This window comes from Cyanistes caeruleus, chromosome 7 (assembly GCF_971803275.1).
Source record: "Cyanistes caeruleus chromosome 7, bCyaCae1.hap1.1, whole genome shotgun sequence".
In the NCBI taxonomy this organism is placed as follows: domain Eukaryota; kingdom Metazoa; phylum Chordata; class Aves; order Passeriformes; family Paridae; genus Cyanistes; species Cyanistes caeruleus.
This window is the reverse complement of record NC_141707.1, coordinates 4,646,597-4,666,662: the sequence shown is the minus strand read 5'-3', so window position 1 is coordinate 4,666,662 and position 20,066 is coordinate 4,646,597. Positions and strand designations below refer to the sequence as shown.

At 50.1% G+C, this 20,066-nt stretch overlaps 2 protein-coding genes across 33 annotated transcripts in view; one reads left to right on the top strand and one right to left on the bottom strand.

Annotated features, from left to right (window-relative positions):
* LOC111931853 (uncharacterized) overlaps positions 1-1,136 on the bottom strand; it is a 38,275-nt gene extending 37,139 nt beyond the window's left edge. For 5 of the 29 annotated variants that reach the window (XR_015289586.1, XR_015289590.1, XR_015289589.1 and 2 more), the window contains exon 1: positions 365-450. The gene's annotated coding sequence lies outside the window, so the exon portion shown is untranslated. Of the gene's footprint in view, positions 1-146 lie in introns of all 29 variants that reach the window. The other 24 variants (XR_015289577.1, XR_015289579.1, XR_002865779.2 and 21 more) reach the window with 16 other exon arrangements.
* Positions 314-15,254, top strand: ASB18 (ankyrin repeat and SOCS box containing 18). Of its 4 annotated transcripts, none has more exons than XR_015289560.1 (8): positions 314-403; positions 1,751-1,871; positions 4,490-5,013; positions 5,828-6,095; positions 12,123-12,621; positions 13,622-13,735; positions 13,854-13,939; positions 14,538-15,254. XR_015289560.1 is itself a non-coding variant. In XM_086898773.1 (8 exons), exons 4-8 carry the CDS (start codon positions 4,704-4,706, stop codon positions 14,721-14,723), a joined length of 1,377 nt encoding a protein of 458 aa, XP_086754899.1. In that variant the 5' UTR covers positions 314-403; positions 1,751-1,871; positions 3,272-3,340; positions 4,490-4,703; the 3' UTR covers positions 14,724-14,971. The 4 variants fall into 4 exon arrangements, 1 of the variants encoding a protein (XP_086754899.1); XM_086898773.1 differs by lacking the exon at positions 13,854-13,939 and adding an exon at positions 3,272-3,340 and having other exon boundaries at positions 14,538-14,971; XR_015289561.1 differs by lacking the exons at positions 314-403; positions 5,828-6,095; positions 12,123-12,621; ... (1 more) ...; positions 13,854-13,939; positions 14,538-15,254 and adding an exon at positions 1,171-1,236 and having other exon boundaries at positions 4,490-5,075.
* The last annotated feature ends 4,812 nt before the right edge of the window (positions 15,255-20,066 follow it).

Here is a 20,066-nt window from a genome sequence, read left to right as displayed (position 1 = left end):
GGGAACCCGTTGTGGTGCCCCCTACATCCCCCCGAGGGGAGCAGCCCCTCCTCTCCCCTCAGGGTGGGCTGGTGTGGTTACACCCGGTCCCAAAACCTGCCCCATCCTCACAGTGACCCACCCAGCACCCTAAGGCAGGCTCCTGCCCTGAGCCACCGTTCCATTTTATATTTACAAAGCCAGCCTTGCTCCCTCAGATGTGGCAGTCCCGGGAAGCCGCTGCCCCGCCGCTGCCGCCGCCTTTCTCCCCTCAGGGACGCCCCAGAGGCCCGGGCCCCGCTCCTCCGTGTCGGGGACAATGTGCGGGCCCTGGCCGGAGCCAGCTGCTCTTCCCACCTCACAACCTGTAATTTTCAGCCCTTACCCCACGGGTGATGGGAAGAGGAGGCAGAACACAAACCAGGTGGGTCCCTCCTGCAAGTGCAGCTGCTCTGAGGGGAGGTGGAGGCCGTGATGAACCGGGCTAAGGCCCCGCTAATTAACACTGACAGGCCGAGCTCTGATGTGCCCAGTGGAAAAGGATAAATCAATCCCCCAGAAATGGGTGTGGGCAGCAAGGGAGAGCTGGGTTTGTTCTTCTGCATCCCAGAGGGCAAGCAATTATCTCTATAACTTTTTAGGCAGGGTGTGTTTGGGAAGCACATCCTCCAATCCATAAATAACTTCCACAACTACCTGGCACTTTCAGGTGTCAAAAGCTGATTGTGCTCAGGAGCAAAATAATTGGGTTTGACATGAAGCCAAGTCACTTGTTGGAGCTCCTGGTGGCCATCCAGCTCCTGTTTCCATCTCCCATAGCAATGACTGTGCTGGAATTCCAGCTAGGGAATGGGGTGAATCTGCTTCAGATTCCACAAGTCAGGGGGAAAAGACTGGGATCTGAGTTCTGAAATGCCCAGTGATGGGTCCTCACCTTATAATCCTTTATAAAACCCTTTTTAGGTGGCAGTCTGTGAGTGGTGGTGTGACACAAAGCAAATCAAAGATTGGTGTGTCCCACCCCAGGAGGAAATCCCACATTACAGACCCTACAAGGAGCCTCTAATCCCTGTAGAGGAGACATGTGATGGAGAGTCAGCCCAAGCTGGTTTTCCAGCCTGGCACACGGGGTGACATTCCCTGAACACATAACTCAGGGGTTAAATAACTGGGAGGGCTCCACCTTTAAAAGAGGATGTGCCCTAGGACTGAATTCCTAGAGGATAATTAACACAGCTGCAGCTCTTCGGTAGAGAGGTGGGGAGAAGGGAACCCTTGAATTTTTACTTAAGCTGAGAGCTTTTTCTTTATTATTATTCCTATAATTGATGGGAAAAGAGGGAAAAAAAGGGAAATAGTGCTGGTATAACTGGAAAGAGTTTGGGGAGGGGTTTATTGAATTATTTACATCTGACAAAGTTGGGCCACTATAAACTAAGGGTAGCACAGGACCTTTCCATATTATATAGAGCCGTTAAAGGGAAATGCTTAAATATCATCTAATTTCCAATAAAACCTGGACAAAATCAATGCAGCCTCTGGACGAGTTTATATTTCACAGCTTTTGAAGAAGGCTGAGCAGCAGCAGCAACATCTGCCAAAGTATTTTGGGGGGGGGGGGGGGTTTAAAGGCATGACCCCCTCCCCAGGCACAGGGACATGTGTGTTGGCAGGGGCTCATCCCACAGCCCGACCCAGCCACATAACTGGGCAGTGCTGTCACATGGAGAGCTGCAAATATAAATGTGGGGACGTGTGGGGCTCTTTGCAGGGTGGCACCTGGCTCCCAGAGAGGCACTGAACCTCACTCCTCACTTTGCCTGGACAGGGAGAGTGATCCAGGGGGGATGAGCGACCACCACCCAGGAGAGCTGCCCTCACATCGCTCCAAGGTAGGTTTGGGGCAGTGGTGGCTTGTCCTGTAGCGTGGTGGCATTACCACCCCACCTGCCCACCCCTCCATCCTGCCATCACAGGGACCCTGTTTGAGTTATTTTGGGGGGGCTAGGAAGGGTTTAAATCAGCCACTCTGGAGGAGGCAGTGCTGCAGGCTCCTGCACCACACTGGAAATTTCCCTGGAAAAATAATAATGATAATAATGCTGTTCCCTGCTGCCAGAGGGCAGCTGTAAATCAGGGTGGTGGTGCCAGGAGCTCTGCACGCCTGCACATCTGGATGTTTTAACAGAGCCTGGCGGGTTTTTGGAACCAGGAGATCTCCCTAGAGTGAGGACTGAGTTATGTGGCAGCTGAACTTGGGGGACGAGCTCTCTCTAAACCTTTTTGCTGCTGCGTGTTGTGCTCCTGCCTGTGCCAGGAGTGAGTTTTCCTGGTAATGGGAAGCTGGAGCAGGCAATTTAAGCTGTTATTAATAGACACACTTGATCTGAGGAAGGGAAATGCTTAATGTTTTGTTCAATGAGGTGTGCTCTGCAAACAGTCAGGCGCCGGGAGAAGGTGAAGATGCTCCCCTCGCGTTGGGGATTGATGAGGGCGAGGCTACAAGTGCTCACTCTCACCCCTTTTTGGGGCTCTGGTCTGTGCAGGGGCATCCCTGCTGAAGTAAGGACACAGCGGGATGATCCCAGGTTGAATTTTTGCAGGATCCCTCAGATCCTAAGGGATCACTGGGCTGTGATGATGGGTGATGTGCCCAAAGCTCTGCAGCACAGCAGTGGTAGAGGAGAGGCTTGTTTCCTCCACCACCCAAACTTGCTGCCTGAAGGCAACAAGTGCTTTACAAGCAGTTGAAGCACCCTAATTTTCTTTCTGAACCCCACCAGGGGGTTCTCCCCCTGCTCCTGGCCAGCCCCAGGATGTTTCACAGTTGTCCTGGCTCCTCTCTGCAGTAAATCCCACCTGCCTGTGCAGCCACATTCCCCTTAAATCCACATCACTTCATCCCGACATCACTCTCCACTCCTGGGTGGTAACAGCACTTGACTTGGCTGGCAGGAGCTCAGACTCCGGGGTTTTGTGTGCCAAGGGGACCTTTTCTCTCTACTCTCGCTGTCCCAGGCTATTCTTAACCTCCTTCCTCAGCCATGAGTTAATCCTTGAGTGTTTATATGCAAATAGGTGCTGATTGAGAAGGGGCACGTCTCAAGGGCAATTCAGTGCCAGACACACACCCCCCAAATAACAAATTCAGCCCAGCTCTGACCCAGAAGGTCTGGACTCCCTGCTAAATTTACCCGGGGAGGTAATCCCTGCCTGGGGAAGGTGATCCCTTTGGCGTGAGCAAGGACATGTGAAGGCAGGATTCCTCCACGTCACCACAGAAATATTACAGGGTTGCTACTGGGAGGAGAGGAAAAGCAAGCCAGAGCTCCAGGAACGTGACCCAGGACAAGTTCCTGAGGTAAATGATCCCTGTCTGTGCTGCTCCCTGGATCTCCAAACCTTCTCCTGTACTGGGGGGATAATGAGGGTGTTTTTCATACCAGAGCAGCGCTTGGAGGAGGTGGTTCCGTTAGTACCAGAGGGGAAAATGGGCACAGAAGGGCTGCTGGGTGGGAGCAGAACAGCAACAAGTGAACAAGCAGAGAGAAAAATGAGGGGATTTGGAGGCTCCAAACCAACAGAGAGGTTGTGGACAGCCAGGTGGGAATTCCAGCCCTGAGACAAAGGGGAAAAGAAGGAGAAAACAGGGAAGACCACCTAGGATGGCCTCAAATTAACTCCCAGTGCTTCTTGCCATGGATAGGGACCTTAAGGGTGGTCCTTCACCAAGAGCCCCTTAGCTCAGCAAACCCCATCCTCCATGGACACAGCCTGGAGTTTTTGGGGCTCCATGCCCTTCCCATGGTCTGCAGGTGAATGTCACCACAGCCATGCTGAGGACACACACAGGGGAGCCTCTGGTGGCTCTGGCAGCATGGCCCAGGGATGCTCAAGATCCCCAGGAGGGTCCCAAAATTTTCTCCCAGGCTCAGGCTGACTCCACACTAGCAGGAACCACGCAGTGTTCCAGTTCTGGTTTAACATCCCAAAATCTGCTTTGAGCAGGTTTATTCCCCCAGGAGGTGGATGGGAAGGGGAGGCTTTGTCACCCAGAGCCTCCAAGTCACGAGGTGCCAATCTCTATTCTCATCCCCACCATGGGTTTCTCTGGTGACCTTGAGGAAAGGCGCCTCAGGGAGGTGGGAACAGGGAGAGCTCTGCTGGCATCCAATGGCAGCAGTGTCTGGGTGCTTTCTCTCTCCTATACAAGGCACTGTCGGGGAGAGCAGCTTCCCCTGCCAAAGCCCCAGAAGGACTTGGACCTCGCTGCTCTGTGCAGGGACATCCCAAAATTCCAGGCTGGGCCAGTAACACAGAGCCCAGATTTTTCCAGAGAGCAGCCACAAGACTGGAATCTCGTAGGAGCACCTTCATAAAAAAAAGAAAATAGAGGAAAACCTCCCAGAGCTCAGAGGACACAAATAAGGTTATTGGGAATGGAAAGCAACAGTAGCTGACTGAATTTCTTTTTGCTTTTTTTTTTTTTTTTAAATTTTCTAAACACTAGGCCTCGCTTTCCTCCCAGCCTAAACACACCTGTCCCAAACTGGAGCCTCCAAATAATCCAGCAATTTAATCCAAGAGGTGCTGCTGCAGCACAGCCTGGTGACCGCCTGACCCTCATTGTACCTCCATGCCCATCGTGCTCCAACCCTTCTGGAATTATAAATACTCCACAATAGAGCCTGGACTGGATTATAATTAGACAGTGAGCCAAGAGGATGGAAACAATGAACTATAAAAGCCAGGCTATCCCCCCAGCCAGGACCTGCACACCAGGAAGCACTGGAATGAACGAGTCACCGGGAGCTGTGACGGGAAAGCTGAGGATTTCCTCCAAATTGGACCCGGAGCGTCCCTTAGCACCTCGTGCTCCCATCTCCAGGTTTTACACAGCCCTGGTCACAGGAGACCTGAGGAGCCTCCAGGTCCTGACTGAGCGATACCACCTAGATGTCAACCTGGTCTTTGAGATCAGTAAAAACGAGCTGGAGTGGCAGGTGAAAAGCCAAGCCTCTTATGGACTCTCAGGTACTTTTCCTTTAAAGGCCAGGCCAGGAAAATGAAATAAATGGGTATCTACTAACCCTAAACAGGAGAGGTGAAGTGGATTTAGGTGCCTTAAGTGTTCCCAAGGTGTCTGGTTAGTCCATAGTTCTGGCCATTAATATTCATCACTTTTAATATTCTCTTCTGCATGTACTAACCCAGTGGAGATGTAAAAATCTGTGCATCCACATGATTTCTTCAGGCTGGGATTCTGTAGCTTGGGAATGCTTTCAGGAGGGCTCACAGCCCAAATTCCTCATGGTCCTCCTGTCTGGGAGGGAAAATCCATCCTGATGCCACTCAGGATGGTGGTACCTCCTGAGGTGATGCTCCCCATGGTCCCAGGTGCTCATGGAGCACCATGCCCAGGAGATGGTCCAGGAGTTCCTGGAGCTGCTGGGAAACGCAATTCCTCGCTCTGGCTGATCCCAAACCCAGCACATCCCAAGCCCAGCTTTCCATCACCCACCCAACACGCTCCCACCTGCCTTGGGTGCCTTCACTCCTAGCAAAGACAGCTTTTCCTTTCCTGAGGAATTCATGAGCTGCCTTTTAGCTCCTGCCACCCACTTGCCCACAGGACTGGTGGCCAGCGGGGCGTTGGCTCGCCATCCTGATTCCACACGAAATCCTGCTCCTGGACGAGCACGCACCGAGGGAGTTTCATTTCTCCTCTTGCCAACTGTGGCCCACCAGAGAGAAGATGGGAAAAGCAGCGTCTGGAGCTGATTCAGCCACCGGGCTGGTGGGCAGGGGGTGGCAATCCAGGGGCTGATCCCGTTCCCGTGTCCCGCAGGGCTGTGGGCGCTGGAGGAGAAGCGGGAGCTGAGCACCCCGCTGTGCCTCGCCGCCCGCCACGGGCACCCCGACTGCCTGCGCCACCTCCTGCGCCACGGGGCCGACCCCAACCTGGCCCCGGGGGGACGGGGACCCCTGCACGAGGCCTGCCAGGGGGAACACAGCCACTGCCTGGAGCTGCTGCTGGAGTACAGGGCCGACCCCAACCTGCGGAGCGACGAGGGCACGGCCCCGCTGCACCTCTGCACCAGCCGGGGCTCCCTGCGGTGAGGAGAGGGGCCCCATCAGCATCCCACCACTGGGCTGCCCCTGGAAGGTTGGATGGGGTTTGGAGCAACCTTGGGATAGTGGGAGGTGTCCCTGCCCACGGCAGGGGGTGGAAGGAGATGGGCTTTGAGGTTCCTCCCAACCCAAAGCGCTCTGGGATTCGTGATACCCTCACTGTGCATCCCCTGTGCGAAGAGCCCAGGAGTTTTGCCTGTGGGAAGCGAAAAAGATGCCATGATCCATGGCAAGGCTTCCCACATGCTCCCGCACCTCCCAGCTGCCACAGCAGAGACAAAAACAAAAAAAAAGGACATTTTAGTGCCAGGCACATTCTAAGTCTTCTTCCCATGGACACGATCAACCCAGCCTCTGTTTTTCCTTCATCCTCTTTCCTGACTATTTCTTCTAAAATCTGCATCCCCAATCCAGCACATTTCCCCCAGGAGATGCTCAGGATGTGTTTATGGGATGTGCAGCAGTGCTCCCACACCCTCACCCCACACAAGCCATGTATGGATTCACCTTGTTTCATAGTCAGGGCTGAGGCTCATCCATGTGCATCCACATCTCCCTCTGGATCAGCATCACACAGATGAGCACAAAAAATGCCTGGAAAAACACAGAAAAATATGTTTCCATAAGACTTTAGGTGCCTAGATTGTTAGACACACAGAATCAAGATATTTTCTCTTTTTTTGTTTTTTTATAAAGAGCTCAGCCACTTGAAATTATCCTGATAAAACTGCTTAGGGCCATAGTGAATTCCATCACCTCCCAGCTTCCCTGAAAAGCCAGCCTGGCTTCAATCCAGGCAGGCAAGATTAACTGGAAGTAGGTGGTGAAAGCAAGGTTATATCATGGACCAGACACAGGGAGAGAGTTCTGGAGAAGGGAAGCAGCCAGAGAAGGAAAGACTTGATCCCAGTTCATAAATAAGAGTCTCTGCAAGATGTCCAGAATCAAACATTAATCAACTTCTGGTCCAGCCAAAAATCTAGGGATGAATCCAATGCATCCTTGGTGCCATGAGGGCTGGAAGGAGTGGGATGGGAAAGGGAGGATGCTACAAGCAACTCTATGATTAACAAGAGCTGGCTTTAATTCCTTCACCTGACCTCCCTTTACACCTTAAACTTCATCCTCCATCCCCATCCTAAACCCCCAGTGCTTTCCTGATTTTAGGCTTCTCCCCCTGAAGAGGTGGGGAGACCAAACCAACCCAGGGCATGCAGAGGATCTCCTGGACCACAGAGGTCCAGGTGGCCTGATTTTGCTTCCAAGCTTGGAAAAAAATAGGATTTTTTGCATGTATCTATTAAAAACCGGAGCTGTTCCCACTGATTTGCATGTTCCATTCCCTTGGAAGGCAGAGGGGGACGGCAAGTGAGCCAGCACAGCCACCAAGGGGATCAGACAGTCCCAACGTGGCAACAGCTGAGTTGTAAGCCCTGGAATATTGGGGCTTTATAATGGAAATGCTGAGAGCCCCTTAACTACGGCTCCCGGCGCTACGGGGGCTTCTACAATAACTAAGCCAACTCCCTTGAAAGATCAAAAATTAATAGACATTTCAGACAGGGTTTGAGGTTTCGACCACTGCTTTTTCAATCGCAAAGACTTTGCTAAAGTTAGAGACTGAGGAGGTCAAGCTTTGGGTAACACAAACATTTCCTCTTTGATTAGGGGGAGACTACTTTACCTCGCCTCCTTTTTTTTTATTTTATTATTTTTTTCGTTGAGTAGTAGATTTTAGGTCATCCTTAATTTTTTAGTGACAACAAAGAGCAGGTCATTGACCTACATAGAGAGCTATTTTATTTTTCTCCCTCTCGATAACAATGGCCAGAACACCTATGTGCCAGGTTCTTCTGTATTCCCATATACTCGGCAATTCACCATGGGGGCAGGACTTAAAACCTTTGAGCCTCTCAGTGACTGGGATAAAAAAAAATTATCTGGGCTTCCTTCCAGCCATTTGAGCTTCAGAATCCATGAGATTTCAACAAAAAGGATATCAGAGCTTTAATCTAGGAGCTTTTTGAAGAGGTGGAAAAAAAAAAGTTCCAGTAAAGTTCAGTCTTACCTTCTTCACTTTAGGAGCTGTTCATGCCAACGTCGGCCTATTTAGTAGAGTTCCTCTCCTTGACCTCTTTTTTACAGCCGAGATAATTAACATGGTGGGGTAAGATGAGTCTCTAAATTCACTGCACTCTCTCCCTGGCGCTCTCCCTTTTCCCTCTTAAAGCTGGGGATGATTAAAGGAGCCTGCCTTTATTGGCACCCCGAAAAAAAATAAAATAAAAATAATTGAGGGGGAGAGGAAGAGCCTCGGCGGCGGCAGGGAGGGGCGAGCAGGCGTGGGGCGGTGGGAAGGTGCCTGGCAGGGATGCAGGACGCGGCTCCTGCCTCCCATCATGGGAGGAAGGGATGCTGAACATCTGTAGAGTCCTCCTGCAGGTCTCCCCCAGCATCCCAGGCTTCCCTCGTGATCAGGGAGAGCCTCCCTGGAGAGGAATTTCCCTTCTCCAGCCTTGCTCAGGAGGGCTCTGTGAAGCCAAGGGATGGGACAAGAAGATGTCACCCCCGCTTCCACGCAACTCAGCTGAGCAATTCCCTTCTCCAAGCCTTCCCTCCACCCTGGGAGCATGGAAGCAGAGTTATCCACCTCCTCCAAGCCCCCCAGAGCTGAGGGATAGGGAATAAAAGGCGGGATGAGTCAATGCAGGAGCTCAGGCAGCATCCAAGCGGCTCCATGCAAGGAGCAGTGGGATAGGGAGCAAGCACCAGGGCTACCAGGGACAGGGTGGGAGGGATGAGCAGGGAACAGGAGCTGAGCAAGAAGAAAAGTGCCTAAAAAGGCACCATGGCCAAAACAAGGCTCCCAAGTGGCTGGGAGATGGATCAGGGCCCAGTGGAGCCAGCCCCACGCACCCTCCAGCTATTCCAGCCTGGACACTCTGCCCCCGTGGCTGTGGGAAATGAGCAGCACTGCAAGGCAAAAATAAAAGCCCAGGAATTTGAAAAGGCAGCATTTAGCATCATCTAGTGCTAGACCTCATCCTCTGCTCTGTTTAGCCTTGCTAAACAACACTCGGAGCATTTGGAGCCATTGTTTTGGGAAGCTGGGGAAGAGCAGCTCCTTAATGGGTCCTGAGTGAGAAATAAAGAGCCCAAAAGCAGCCCAAGGCCTGGCCCTGCTCTCTGAGACGTGACAAAATGAGGGCTTTCACACATAAACCTCGCTCCAGCCCCGGGGATGGGAGGAAAAAGCAAACAGGACGCTTTTCCTTAAGGAAACTGGGGCCTGAGTGGGGTTTTGGGATGGGAATTTTCCTGCAGCCTCCGCTGCCCCAATCTCCTGCTCCTCCTGCTGGTTGTTCATCGCATCCCATTTCTAATAAATCCCACTTTCCCAGCCTGGGTATTTTCCACCCCAGCCAGTGGGAGCCATCCTGGCATAAGGAGGGCAGTGGGCACATCTTCCCCTGACTCTCTGATGAGTGAAGAACTAACAAAAAAGTCAATCCCAAATAATTTTCACCCATTCCATTTGATCCAGGAGGGCAGGGCAGAGTGAAGGTAGAGCACTAGCACCACTCACCCCAAATTTCCTTTACCCTAAGAAGTGAAAGCAAGGAGACATCACCCACCACCTGCAAATGGGTTGGGAATGGCTTGGAAGTGAGTTAAATTAGTTAAAATTAGTTGCCAGGCTGGATGGAAAACAAATTTATTTGTTTTGCCACCGAATTTCTGCTGAGATAAACAGAAAGCTGAACTCAGAATACTCTTTTGGTATTCCCAGAAGCTTGGAGACGAGCCCTTTATAAAGCAGCAAGCCATCACTGGGCCTTATTTAATGGGATTGTAGTCTAATCTGGTGACAACAACCAAGGTGTGGATGAAAATACAGGAAGCCAGAAATGCTGCTGAAAGTCTTGGAGCTCGTGAATTCATGAACAGAGATTTTAAAGGTTAACAAGAGCACCTACCCAAAACCTGCTGATGCCCAAATACCCAAAAAAGGAGTCAAATGCTCCTCCCAGGCTCCCACCTTTTCCATTGACTGGAGGAGATCATCCCTTATCCATAACTCCTTGCCAACATTCCCTCTGTGCCAAGAGAGGAGTATCAAGGTGGGAAATTCAGTATAAATCTGCTTGGCTCTCTTCCAGCAAGTGAGCCTTTGAACTTGATAACCAAAAATGTGATGAAGCCTCTGGGAAGGATGGCATTTCCACAGGAGAATATTTGGGATGTCTAGATCAAGAGGAACTGAGCTCCCAGGGTTGAATTCTCTGTAAGGTGAAGACCCCACAGCAGGTTGAGGATGCTGGGCTGGATGCAGCTCCCGGCTTTGCTGAGGAATAATCCCTCTGTGCTGCCTGTGCAGGTGGAAATCTTCAGCCAAACCAGGGCAATGTTTGTGCCCAAAGTCTCTGGGCACAGCTGCCCCCTTGCCTAGGGATGCTTTAAGCATGATCTACCCCCAAAAAAGAAGAAAAACAGAACAAAAGGGGATTTTTCTCATGGGCTAGGCTGTTGCATTTTTTTTTCCCCATTTTTTCCCTGCAGAACTATCCCTTGGTTTGCCCTGAATATGTTATTTTAGGGTGCCAGAGCTACCTGTGACATCAGGATTAAACTAATACAGAGAGATCCCGAGAGAATAATTATCACCAGGGCTACAAATTCTCTGCTGACAAGGATGGACAAGATGAATAAAAGAGACTGAGTGTCTGAGTAATCCTCTCCAACAGCAGCCAGAAAACCCCAAAAAAGCCTCAGGGAGACAAATCATTCCTCAAGAAAGAGATTCAGCATCCTAGAGCAAAAAAGGAAATTGGAAAGTAAGGACCTGAGGATTTTGGGAATGGCACAACCCCACCCCAAGCAGAGCATTGTCAGCCCAGGACAGTGGTGGATGCCTCTGGTGAGGGCTGGCACCCTTGGGACCATTACAACTTCCCAGGCTGCAGGAAAATATCCTGCAGGGTTTTTTTTCCTGGCAAACTCAGGCTTGAGATGCACAGGAAAAGCAGCCCAGGGAGGTGTTTGTAGATTCTGCACTGCCAAGGACAGTGAAAATCTCATCCCACCTCACAGCAAATCCATGGGGAGGTGATGAGGCAGGCCCACAAAAAGTCAAGCACAACAACATTATTATTATTATTATTATTATTATTATTATTATTATTATTATTATTATTATTATTATATTTTTCCCACATATGTTAGCCTTCCCCTGGGCCAGGAAAAACAAGCAATGTCTTGGTGCTGTCCTTCCTCCCTGAGGTTTCTCCTCTTCCCCATCCCTGCTGCTGGAAGGATCGGGCTGGGACTTCTCTGTGCTGTTTCTGTGTCAGCCCAGACCCTGAGCCAGGGCTGCAGTGACACCTGAGCTGGAAGAAAAGTGATTAGAGGAAAACTGGAGAGGCAGGGTGGGGTTAAAAGTTGGTGCTCCTCCCTTGGACTCCATGATCCTCATGGGTCCCTCCCAGCTCGGGATATTCCATGAAAACACAATCCTTTAGTGAGCACAACTCAGGTGTTGGGGTCCCTCAAAGGAAAATCCATTTTTATATCCAAGCAAGTGGGCCTAGGATGGTCAAAGTGTTCAGGAATGGTCAGGGATGGTCAGGGATGGTCAGGGATGGTCTGGGACAGTCAAGGAGGGTCAAGGATGGTCAAGGATGGTTGAGAATGGTCAATAAATTCAGGGATGGTCAAGGATGTCAAGATGGCTAAGGACAGTCCAGGACGGCCAAGGATGACCATCCATGAATGGTGCCGGTCAAGGGGCAGAGGGAGATACTGCCCAAACCACCATTGCCCTCACTGTGGAGGGCAGCAGGACACAGCACCACCCTGCCCAGCCTCTGCTGCTCCCTCCTAAAATCCCTGAGTGCCACAACCCCAGCTCCATCCTCACACCTCACCCCGCACCCCCTCCCACCCCATCACCCCTCGTGTGCCCACACCACCCCTAAAGCCTCGTCCTGGAGGTTCATCCCCCGTTCCTGCAGGTGTGCCAGGCTCCTGCTGAGACACGGGGCCGCCGTGGAGCTGCCGAGCGAGGCCACGGGGGACACGGCTCTGCACGTGGCCGCCAGGCACGGCCTCTGCGACCACGCCCGCCTCTACCTGCGACGCCGGGCGCGCGTCGACGCCCGCAACGCACGGGAGGAGACGGCCCTGGGCATCCTCTGCGGGCGGGCCCCGGGCACAGGTGATGATTCCCTGCAGCTTTTCCAGCTGCTGGATGCCCACGGCGCCGACGTGGACGCCCGGGATGAGAGCTGGAGGAGCCCCTTGCACCGGGCGTGCGGCGCGGCCAACGCCGAGCTGGTGCGGCTCCTGCTGCGGCGTGGGGCCGACGCCAACGCCACCGACTACGACGGGGTGTCCCCACTGGGCTGGGCCCTGCAGGGCGCTGCCTCCCACAGGGATCTGCGTCCACACCTCACCATCCAGCTGCTGCTCAACCACGGCTCCCAGAAGATATGGCCCCCTGCCTTCGTCAAGGTACCGGCCCCAAAACGGTGCCTCGCACCGCGGTGGTTGGGAGCCTGGGGAAACGTAAAGGTGGTGGGATGGGAGAATTTGGGAGAGCTTCACAGTCTGGGCAGGGAGAGGGGACTGTGGGGTTGGGAGTGATGGAAGTGAAGGCCCAGCAGAAGGGCAGGATGGAGCCAGCGTGGCTCAGAGGGGTTTTTCCCTGCCAAGGTGATGCCTTGAGTAGGCTGACCTGGAACAGAGGCTGGACAGAGTTAAGAATAAAGCAGGTATTTATTGAAAGGCCTTAAAGAACACACCTTGGGCAGTGCAAGAGCCTGGCCAGGGCTACACCCAAGATGGACCCAAAATGGTCACAAAATCGATGACAGGTCATGAGGTCTCACATTTTTATAAGTTTTGTTCCATCTGCATATCAGGATTTATTGCTTCAGGTTATGAAGTCTCATCCTTCTTGTTTTCTCTCTTCAATCCACCCTTGTTTATGCTTTTGGGCCTGGAACTTGTAACACTTCTCCTTGGTACTGAGCTAGAAAAGGAATTGTTTTGTCTACCTGCTCTGTGAAGAGTGCTCACCAACACTTAATATGAAGCTCAAAACTACACATGTAGGCAGTGCAGAATCTGAAAAATATGACAGCTAAAACTTAAGGCATCACAGGGAATATCAGAGACAGGCTTGGCGCACGAGCTGCCTCGTGGCTCTGCGTTCCATTGATTTTACATCAAACTATAAAGAAAATATTATCCTGCCTTGTCAGGCACAAGCCAAAAATGTAAATAAGGAGCGAGGGCTGCATCCAGAGGAAGAAGTGCCTCAGCAGGGCGGGACTTCCCACTGCTCCACGGATGGAGCAAGAGCTCCAAAAGGCGCCAGACAAACCCCACTCCTGCCTGATCCCGACACAGAGCTGTCCCAGCCTGGAGCGTGGTGGGGTGGGACAAACCCTGGCTGCAGCAGGTGGATGTTTACCCCCTCTGTCTGAGCCCTCACACCGTCCCTGCACAGGTGCTGAAATCCTGCGCTGCTGTGCCGGAGGTCATCGAAGTCCTCTTCAATTCCTACTCCCAAATCCCAGTCTCCCAGGAGTGGGCTGAGGCCGTGCCACAGGAGGTGTTCCAGGTGAGGCAGCGCTGCTTTGGCAGGGCTGGCTGAGACCCAAGGAGGGGATTTTCCCCACAGAACAGGGATTCATTTTATTTTCCCCACAGAACAAGGGTTCATTTTATTTTCCCCACAGAACAAGGGTTAATTTTCCCCCACCCAGACTTCATTTGGATGGAGAAAAAACAAGGAATATTCCCCTAGAGCAGCACCACTCTCCAGGTTTGCATCCCTTCAGCTCCTCCATCCTCAGACCCCGCATCCCTGCCCCAACCTGCCACAGAATCCACTCTCAGCCTCTGGGAGTGACCCTGGAGCCAGAGCACTTCCCAGCAGGAGCCCACACCCCTCGTTTTAGTTGGGAAGAGCTCCTCCTCAGACATGCAACATTTCCAGCTATCCCTCTCTGGGATGATTTGGGATGGCTGCTGGCCCCACAGGTTGTGAGGGATGGCTGGAATGCAAATAAAGCCATCAGCTTTTTCTAGGGAATGGGAGAAAATATTTCCCCCCCCCCCCCAATTCAGGAAAGGCTGAGGCTGCACAGCCCAATCCTGCTTTGTTTCCCTGCCTCAGGAGCAGGGTCTCTTCTACATCTGTGGGATGCTCCACAAGCAGCTGCCTTTCCCCACAGGAGAATTCCAGAATTCCTCACCCACCCTTTCCCTGCAGAGCCGTGTCAGTGCCCGGATGCCTCACCCACCTGGGCTTCTTCCCTGCTTCCCTTAGCTCTTCATCCCTAAACACCTCCAGCTCCTCTGGCAGTTGGGAAAAGACCCAGCCCAGGTGGGTGATGCTGGCCTTGCCCCTCTCTCTGCAGCAGCACCAGCCTTTCTACGAGTCCATTCTGGGGCTGGCTGGCACAGCCCGCTGCCTGCAGCACTTGTGCCGCTCCGCCATCCGCGCAAATTTTGGGAGCAGGTGCCATTCCCTCATCCCTCTGCTGCCCGTGCCCAAGGCTCTCCGTGACTTCCTGCTGCTGGAGCCCCAAGGAGTCGTGCTGTGAGATCCAGGTGCAAATTCCAGCCCTTCCATGGAGCGCGGGAGCATCCGTTTCTGTCAGGGGAGCCGCTGTCCGTGATGGATGGCTGCTGTCCAGGGATTTACAGCAGGACTAAAATGTGCTTTCGGCTGGAAATTTGGATAGATTTTCTTTTTTTTATTCTTTTTCTTTATTTTTCCCCCCCTCCTTCCTTCTAATTGTGCTTGCAATAGATTATAAAGAGTAATAAAATGATTGGTGGCTGATAGGAATAATGCTCTTTTCCGAGGATCCCTGCAAAGCAGCGGGGGCTCCTCAGGTGTGCCAAGGGCAGGTGACTCAGAGCAGCCCAGGGGAGCCCCAAATCCCCTGGGGGAAATCTCACCTGGCAGTGCCACAAGCTGAGGAAGCCCTGCTTGGAAGCCCTCAACAGCATGCAAAGTCCAGTGGCATTGATAGACACCCTAAAATAGATTTAAAGATAGATTCAGATTCAAAAGATAAAGATCTAAAATGAAAATAAAAATCTAAAATTAAAGACAGATTTAAAATTCATTTTTAAAATTTTTTTTTAAGTAGAAGCCGCCAGGAATGTTGTATATAAATCTATATATGATATATAATTTTGTATATATATATTTATGTTTAGAGAGATAGAGATAGAGATAGAGATAGAGATAGAGATAGAGATAGAGAGATATAGAGATATAGATATAGATATTTATGGATGTAGATATAGATATAAGATATATATATGGATATGGATATAGACATAGATATATAGATATAGAGAGATATAAATATTTATGGATATAGATATAGATATAGATATAGATATTGATATAGATATGTATATAGATAGATATAGATAGATATAGATATACAGATATAGATATATAGATATATAGATATATAGATATATAGATATATAGATATAGATAGATATTTATGGATATAGATATAGATATAGATATAGATATATGGAGATACAGAGATAGAGATATAGAGATTTATGGATATAGATATAGATATAAGATAAAGATATGGATATGGATGTAGACATAGATATATAGAGAGATATAGATATTTATGGATATAGATATAGATATGTATATAGATAGATATAGATAGATAGATATAGATAGATATTTGTGGATATAGATATAGATATAGATATAGATATAGATATAGATGGATATAGAACTCATTTTTCATGTTTGGCTGGACTTTGCAGCCCTGGCTCCCAGGGCTGCTGCCTGTAGAGATGGAAATGGGGAGCAAAAAGAATTCTCCCCCTCTCCCAGCTTCCACCTGCTGCTCCCATGACTTCCCTCGCCCTCCATGGACCAAGAACTCTGCCAATCCTGCCCCAAATTCCCAATATTTTGTGCCTCCCGCTCAGGGGGATGCCCCATCCCAAACCTCAGTGACCCCCGTGGCTGTTTGACTCCTTGTTTTTGGCTTTTTTTTGTGGGAACTGATGAGGATTCAGGGAAAATCCATCCTGGCTGAGCCATCCCGCTCCTTTGAACCCACCCAAATTAAATTTTGGCTTTTACCTCCGTATGCGGCGGCGGAGAGAGAGCGCGAGTCCCACCCAAAACCCCCCAAAATCCCGAATGCGGACGGGTGGAGGGCAGGAATGCACACGGGAGGGGGCAGAACAGCGCTGTGGGTGGGTGCTGGGGGGGACAGGGGGGTCAAGGGGTGTCCGTGGGAGGGGGACACGCGTGGGGGGGGAGGGGAATGCGCGGCGCCCCGCGGCCGGCAGGGGGCGCCCTTTGCTCGGCCGTCGGGGGCAGCCGGGACCCCCCCAAAACCGCCCCGAAAAACGAGATTTAAAGGCAAAAAAAAAGCTCCAAAAAAATCAACTCCGAGCCTTTTGGGAGGCGGAGGGGGGTGTGGGGGGGTGTTCTCCCTTCGGTTTGCCGGCGGCGGCGGGATGATGCTCCGGGCGGGATGGTGGTGGTGATGATGATGATGATGCTCCGGGTGGGATGATGCTGATGATCCTCCGGGCGGGATGATGATGATGATGATGATGATGATGATAATGATGCTCCGAGTGGGATGATGCTCCGGGCTGGGGTTGATAAGTTTGACGGGCGGCTTTTATATATATATATATATATATATATATATATATATATATACACACATCCCAAATATATATATATATATATATATTTTATTTTTTTTTTCCTTGTTTTGATGCAGATGTTCTAGGGAAAGGCTCGGGATTTTTTTGTGGGTTGGTTTTTTTTTTTTTTTGGTTTTGTTGTTGTTGTTGTTTTGTTGGGGCTTTTTTGTTGTTGTTGTTATTATTATTATTTTCCAGCAGCTAAAGACGGGAGGTCACATTAACTTCTAATACGGAGACACATAAAAATGCGATTATGCCTGCTAAACAGAACACAGTAGGCTGCTAGTTAAGACAATGAGATTTCCAGGAAGCGATGCATAAATTCTTCAAAAAATGACACATTTTTCACGTTTCATTCCAATTAAATTACTGAGGCAGCTAACACAGCGCTGCACACGCCATACATTTGGGGGAAATGAAGGCTTTTTCTCTTTATTTTTCCTCCCTCTTTTATTTTTTTTTGAGTATCTGGATGTGCGTGTTTTATGAAAGGCGTTTAATATTAAGCTGCTATTAAGGAAAAAAATGTCAGGGACCTTCTCTCTCTCCTCGAGGATTTTTTATTTTTTTTTTTTTTGTGTGTGTGTGTGTGTGGTTGGGCTGCTCCTGCTCGTTTTCCCACCCTGCGGTATTAAAGCACCGATGGTCCAGCTGCAAAACAATTTCCAAATAATGGGAATTCCCCGCCCTGCTGCACACACCTCTCTGATTGCGAGGAGCTGGGGAGAGTTAAGGAGTGATGCGCACCCTCCACAGCAAAAAAAAAAAAAAAAATTAAAAAAAAATTAAAGAAAAATATTTTTAACCAGGTTTTGCTGTCCCGTCTGGTGGTTTTTTCCCTACCCGGGGACCCTCTGGAGCAGGATCGAGCCCTCCCGGGATGCAGGGGGGGTGATGATCCCAGTGGGAAGCCGAGCTTGCCTCTCACCATCTGAGCAGGAGCTCCTCAGGGTGATAATCAAACCCGAAGTGGCCCCGGTAATGAAACAACGTTTGAAAATTTTTTTTTATTATTTTTTTTTATTTTTTAATCTATTTATTTATTTAATTTTTTAATATATATATATATTTTTTTTTTTTTTTTTTAAAGCGCTGGGCGATCCGCAAAGCGATACGAATCAGAAATGAGATTTTTGAAGTCCTAATGAACCTGATTGCAGGAACATTTATAATCCCCCATGGCTTTAAATGAAATCAGATATAATCAGGAGCTGTGGGGAAAGGGAGTGTTTACAGGCAGAGATTGGGAAGTGCTGCTGTATTAGTAAAGATGCTGCTCCTTCTATTGATGTCTAAAATGATGGATAATGTGAGAATGGCAAATATACTATTTGTCTAATGGCTCTGCAATTAAATTCCCCTGTAAATGACCCATGCCTCATTTCATCCTAATCTATGGAATTTTGATTGAATTCGTCAGCTCTAATTGAAAAATACTGCACTTTAATGTCTGCAGTGCAGTTTCAGGACCGCGCTGGTTTTAATGAGACGGTGCCCCTCTGACCTGGGAATATTTTAGACTTTTATTCGGGAATTTTTTTTAATTTTTTTTATTATTATTATTTTATTTTTTTTTAAACCGGTGCATTTCTCAACTCGATTCCAGAAAAAGCCGGGAATGAGAGAGGGTCTGTCACTACTAAACTCTCCGTGGCGATGTGTTTGATTAAGGTCTCCTGTAAGGCTCTTAAAATACTCGGACTCCGGTTGTTTAAATATGTCTCCATTTAAAATAATTTTTGAAATAGCCAATTTCCCATTATCCGAACGAATTTCGGGATAAGAGCTGGGATTATGGAAGTCAATCTTAATTTTTTTTTTATTTTTTTTACTCTGCACCGTGTTAATTTTTTACCCTTTTAGCTTCTTTTTTTTTTTTTTTTATTTCCTTACCCAAAAATCCCGAGCACCTTCAAGTTTGTTAAAAGGGCGGTGGCGGAGGGAGGAGAAAAGGGAGGAAAAAGGGGGAATAAGGGAGGATGGAAGGGGAAAAACAAAAAAAAAAATAAATTAAAAAGCACAGAAAAAAAAAAATAAGAAGCGTGGAGTGGAAGTGGGGGGATCCTCCGGGGAGGGCTGGAAGGAGTTCAAACGGGAACACGCGAAGGAGTTAATGGGATTAAGCGGCGAATGAGAGGTTTGGGGATTGTTTTTTTGTTTTTTGCTTTTTTTTTTTTGCTTTATTTCCCCCCTCCCTGTGAAGGGAAGGGGGGAGGAGGGAGGAGCTTCCCCTCGGGCACGCGTGGGGTGGGGGTGCATCCCTGGTGCACAGCCAGGGGGCAAACCCTGCCTTCCCACACCTCCCAAAATCCTGGAGCCGTGCACGGAACTGTCTCCCCCTTTCCCCCGGCTGCATCCCTGATTTTGGCTCGCACCTGATGCCTGCATCATTAAGAACTCACTGATTTTTTTTTTTCTTTTCTTTTTTTTTGGGGGGGGGGGTTAACTCTGCTCAGGGTCTCACCACCCTTTCCTAAAAAGAAAATAAAAAAGGCTTTAAAAGCACTTGCAGGGTGAGGCGATTCCGGTGACGTTTCCCACGCAATTAAAATTTCCCCGGTAAATGCAAGAATCAGCTGGAGAGAGCCTGGGGAAAGGCTGAGTTTTTTTTCTTTGGAGAAAGTCCCTGGGTTTTATGGGCTGCTGGAAATCAGAGCTGTCCCCTCTGGGAGGATGGATCCCGAGGGAATCCAGCCTGGGGGTGCCCGAAGCAGGTCCCAGGCCCAGCTGGAGGGATGCTGTGCCCTGTGGATTCCCACCTGGAAGGGCTGGAGCGCATCCCAGCCTTCCTTCGCTGCTCCTTGCTGTTCCTCGCTCAGGAAAGATGCGTCCCCTCCCTGCCTTGATTTCTGCCAGAGTCACACCCACCCTACAAAACCTGCCCCAGCATCCCTGCTCCTCCTCCCCTGCTGAGGTTTTTTGGGGACAGGAGCTGCCAGGAGCCACCTGCTCCTCAGCACTCCCCGCTCCGGGTGACTCTGGAGCGGCGTTTCGGTGCCACATCTCAAAGCGGCTCCAGCCGAGGGGGGAAAGCTGCTCCTCACCAATCCTGACCCTCTGGAGCTTGGATTCCACGAGATCTCCGGGGTTATCCCCACTGGGAACGGCTCTTGAGGTGTGGGGCTCCCCTGGTTCCTGTTCCTGTTCCCAGGCGCGATCACGCTCCGCTTGCTCCTGCCACAATCAGGGATCGCACAGCGCTTTTATTTTATTTTTATTTATTT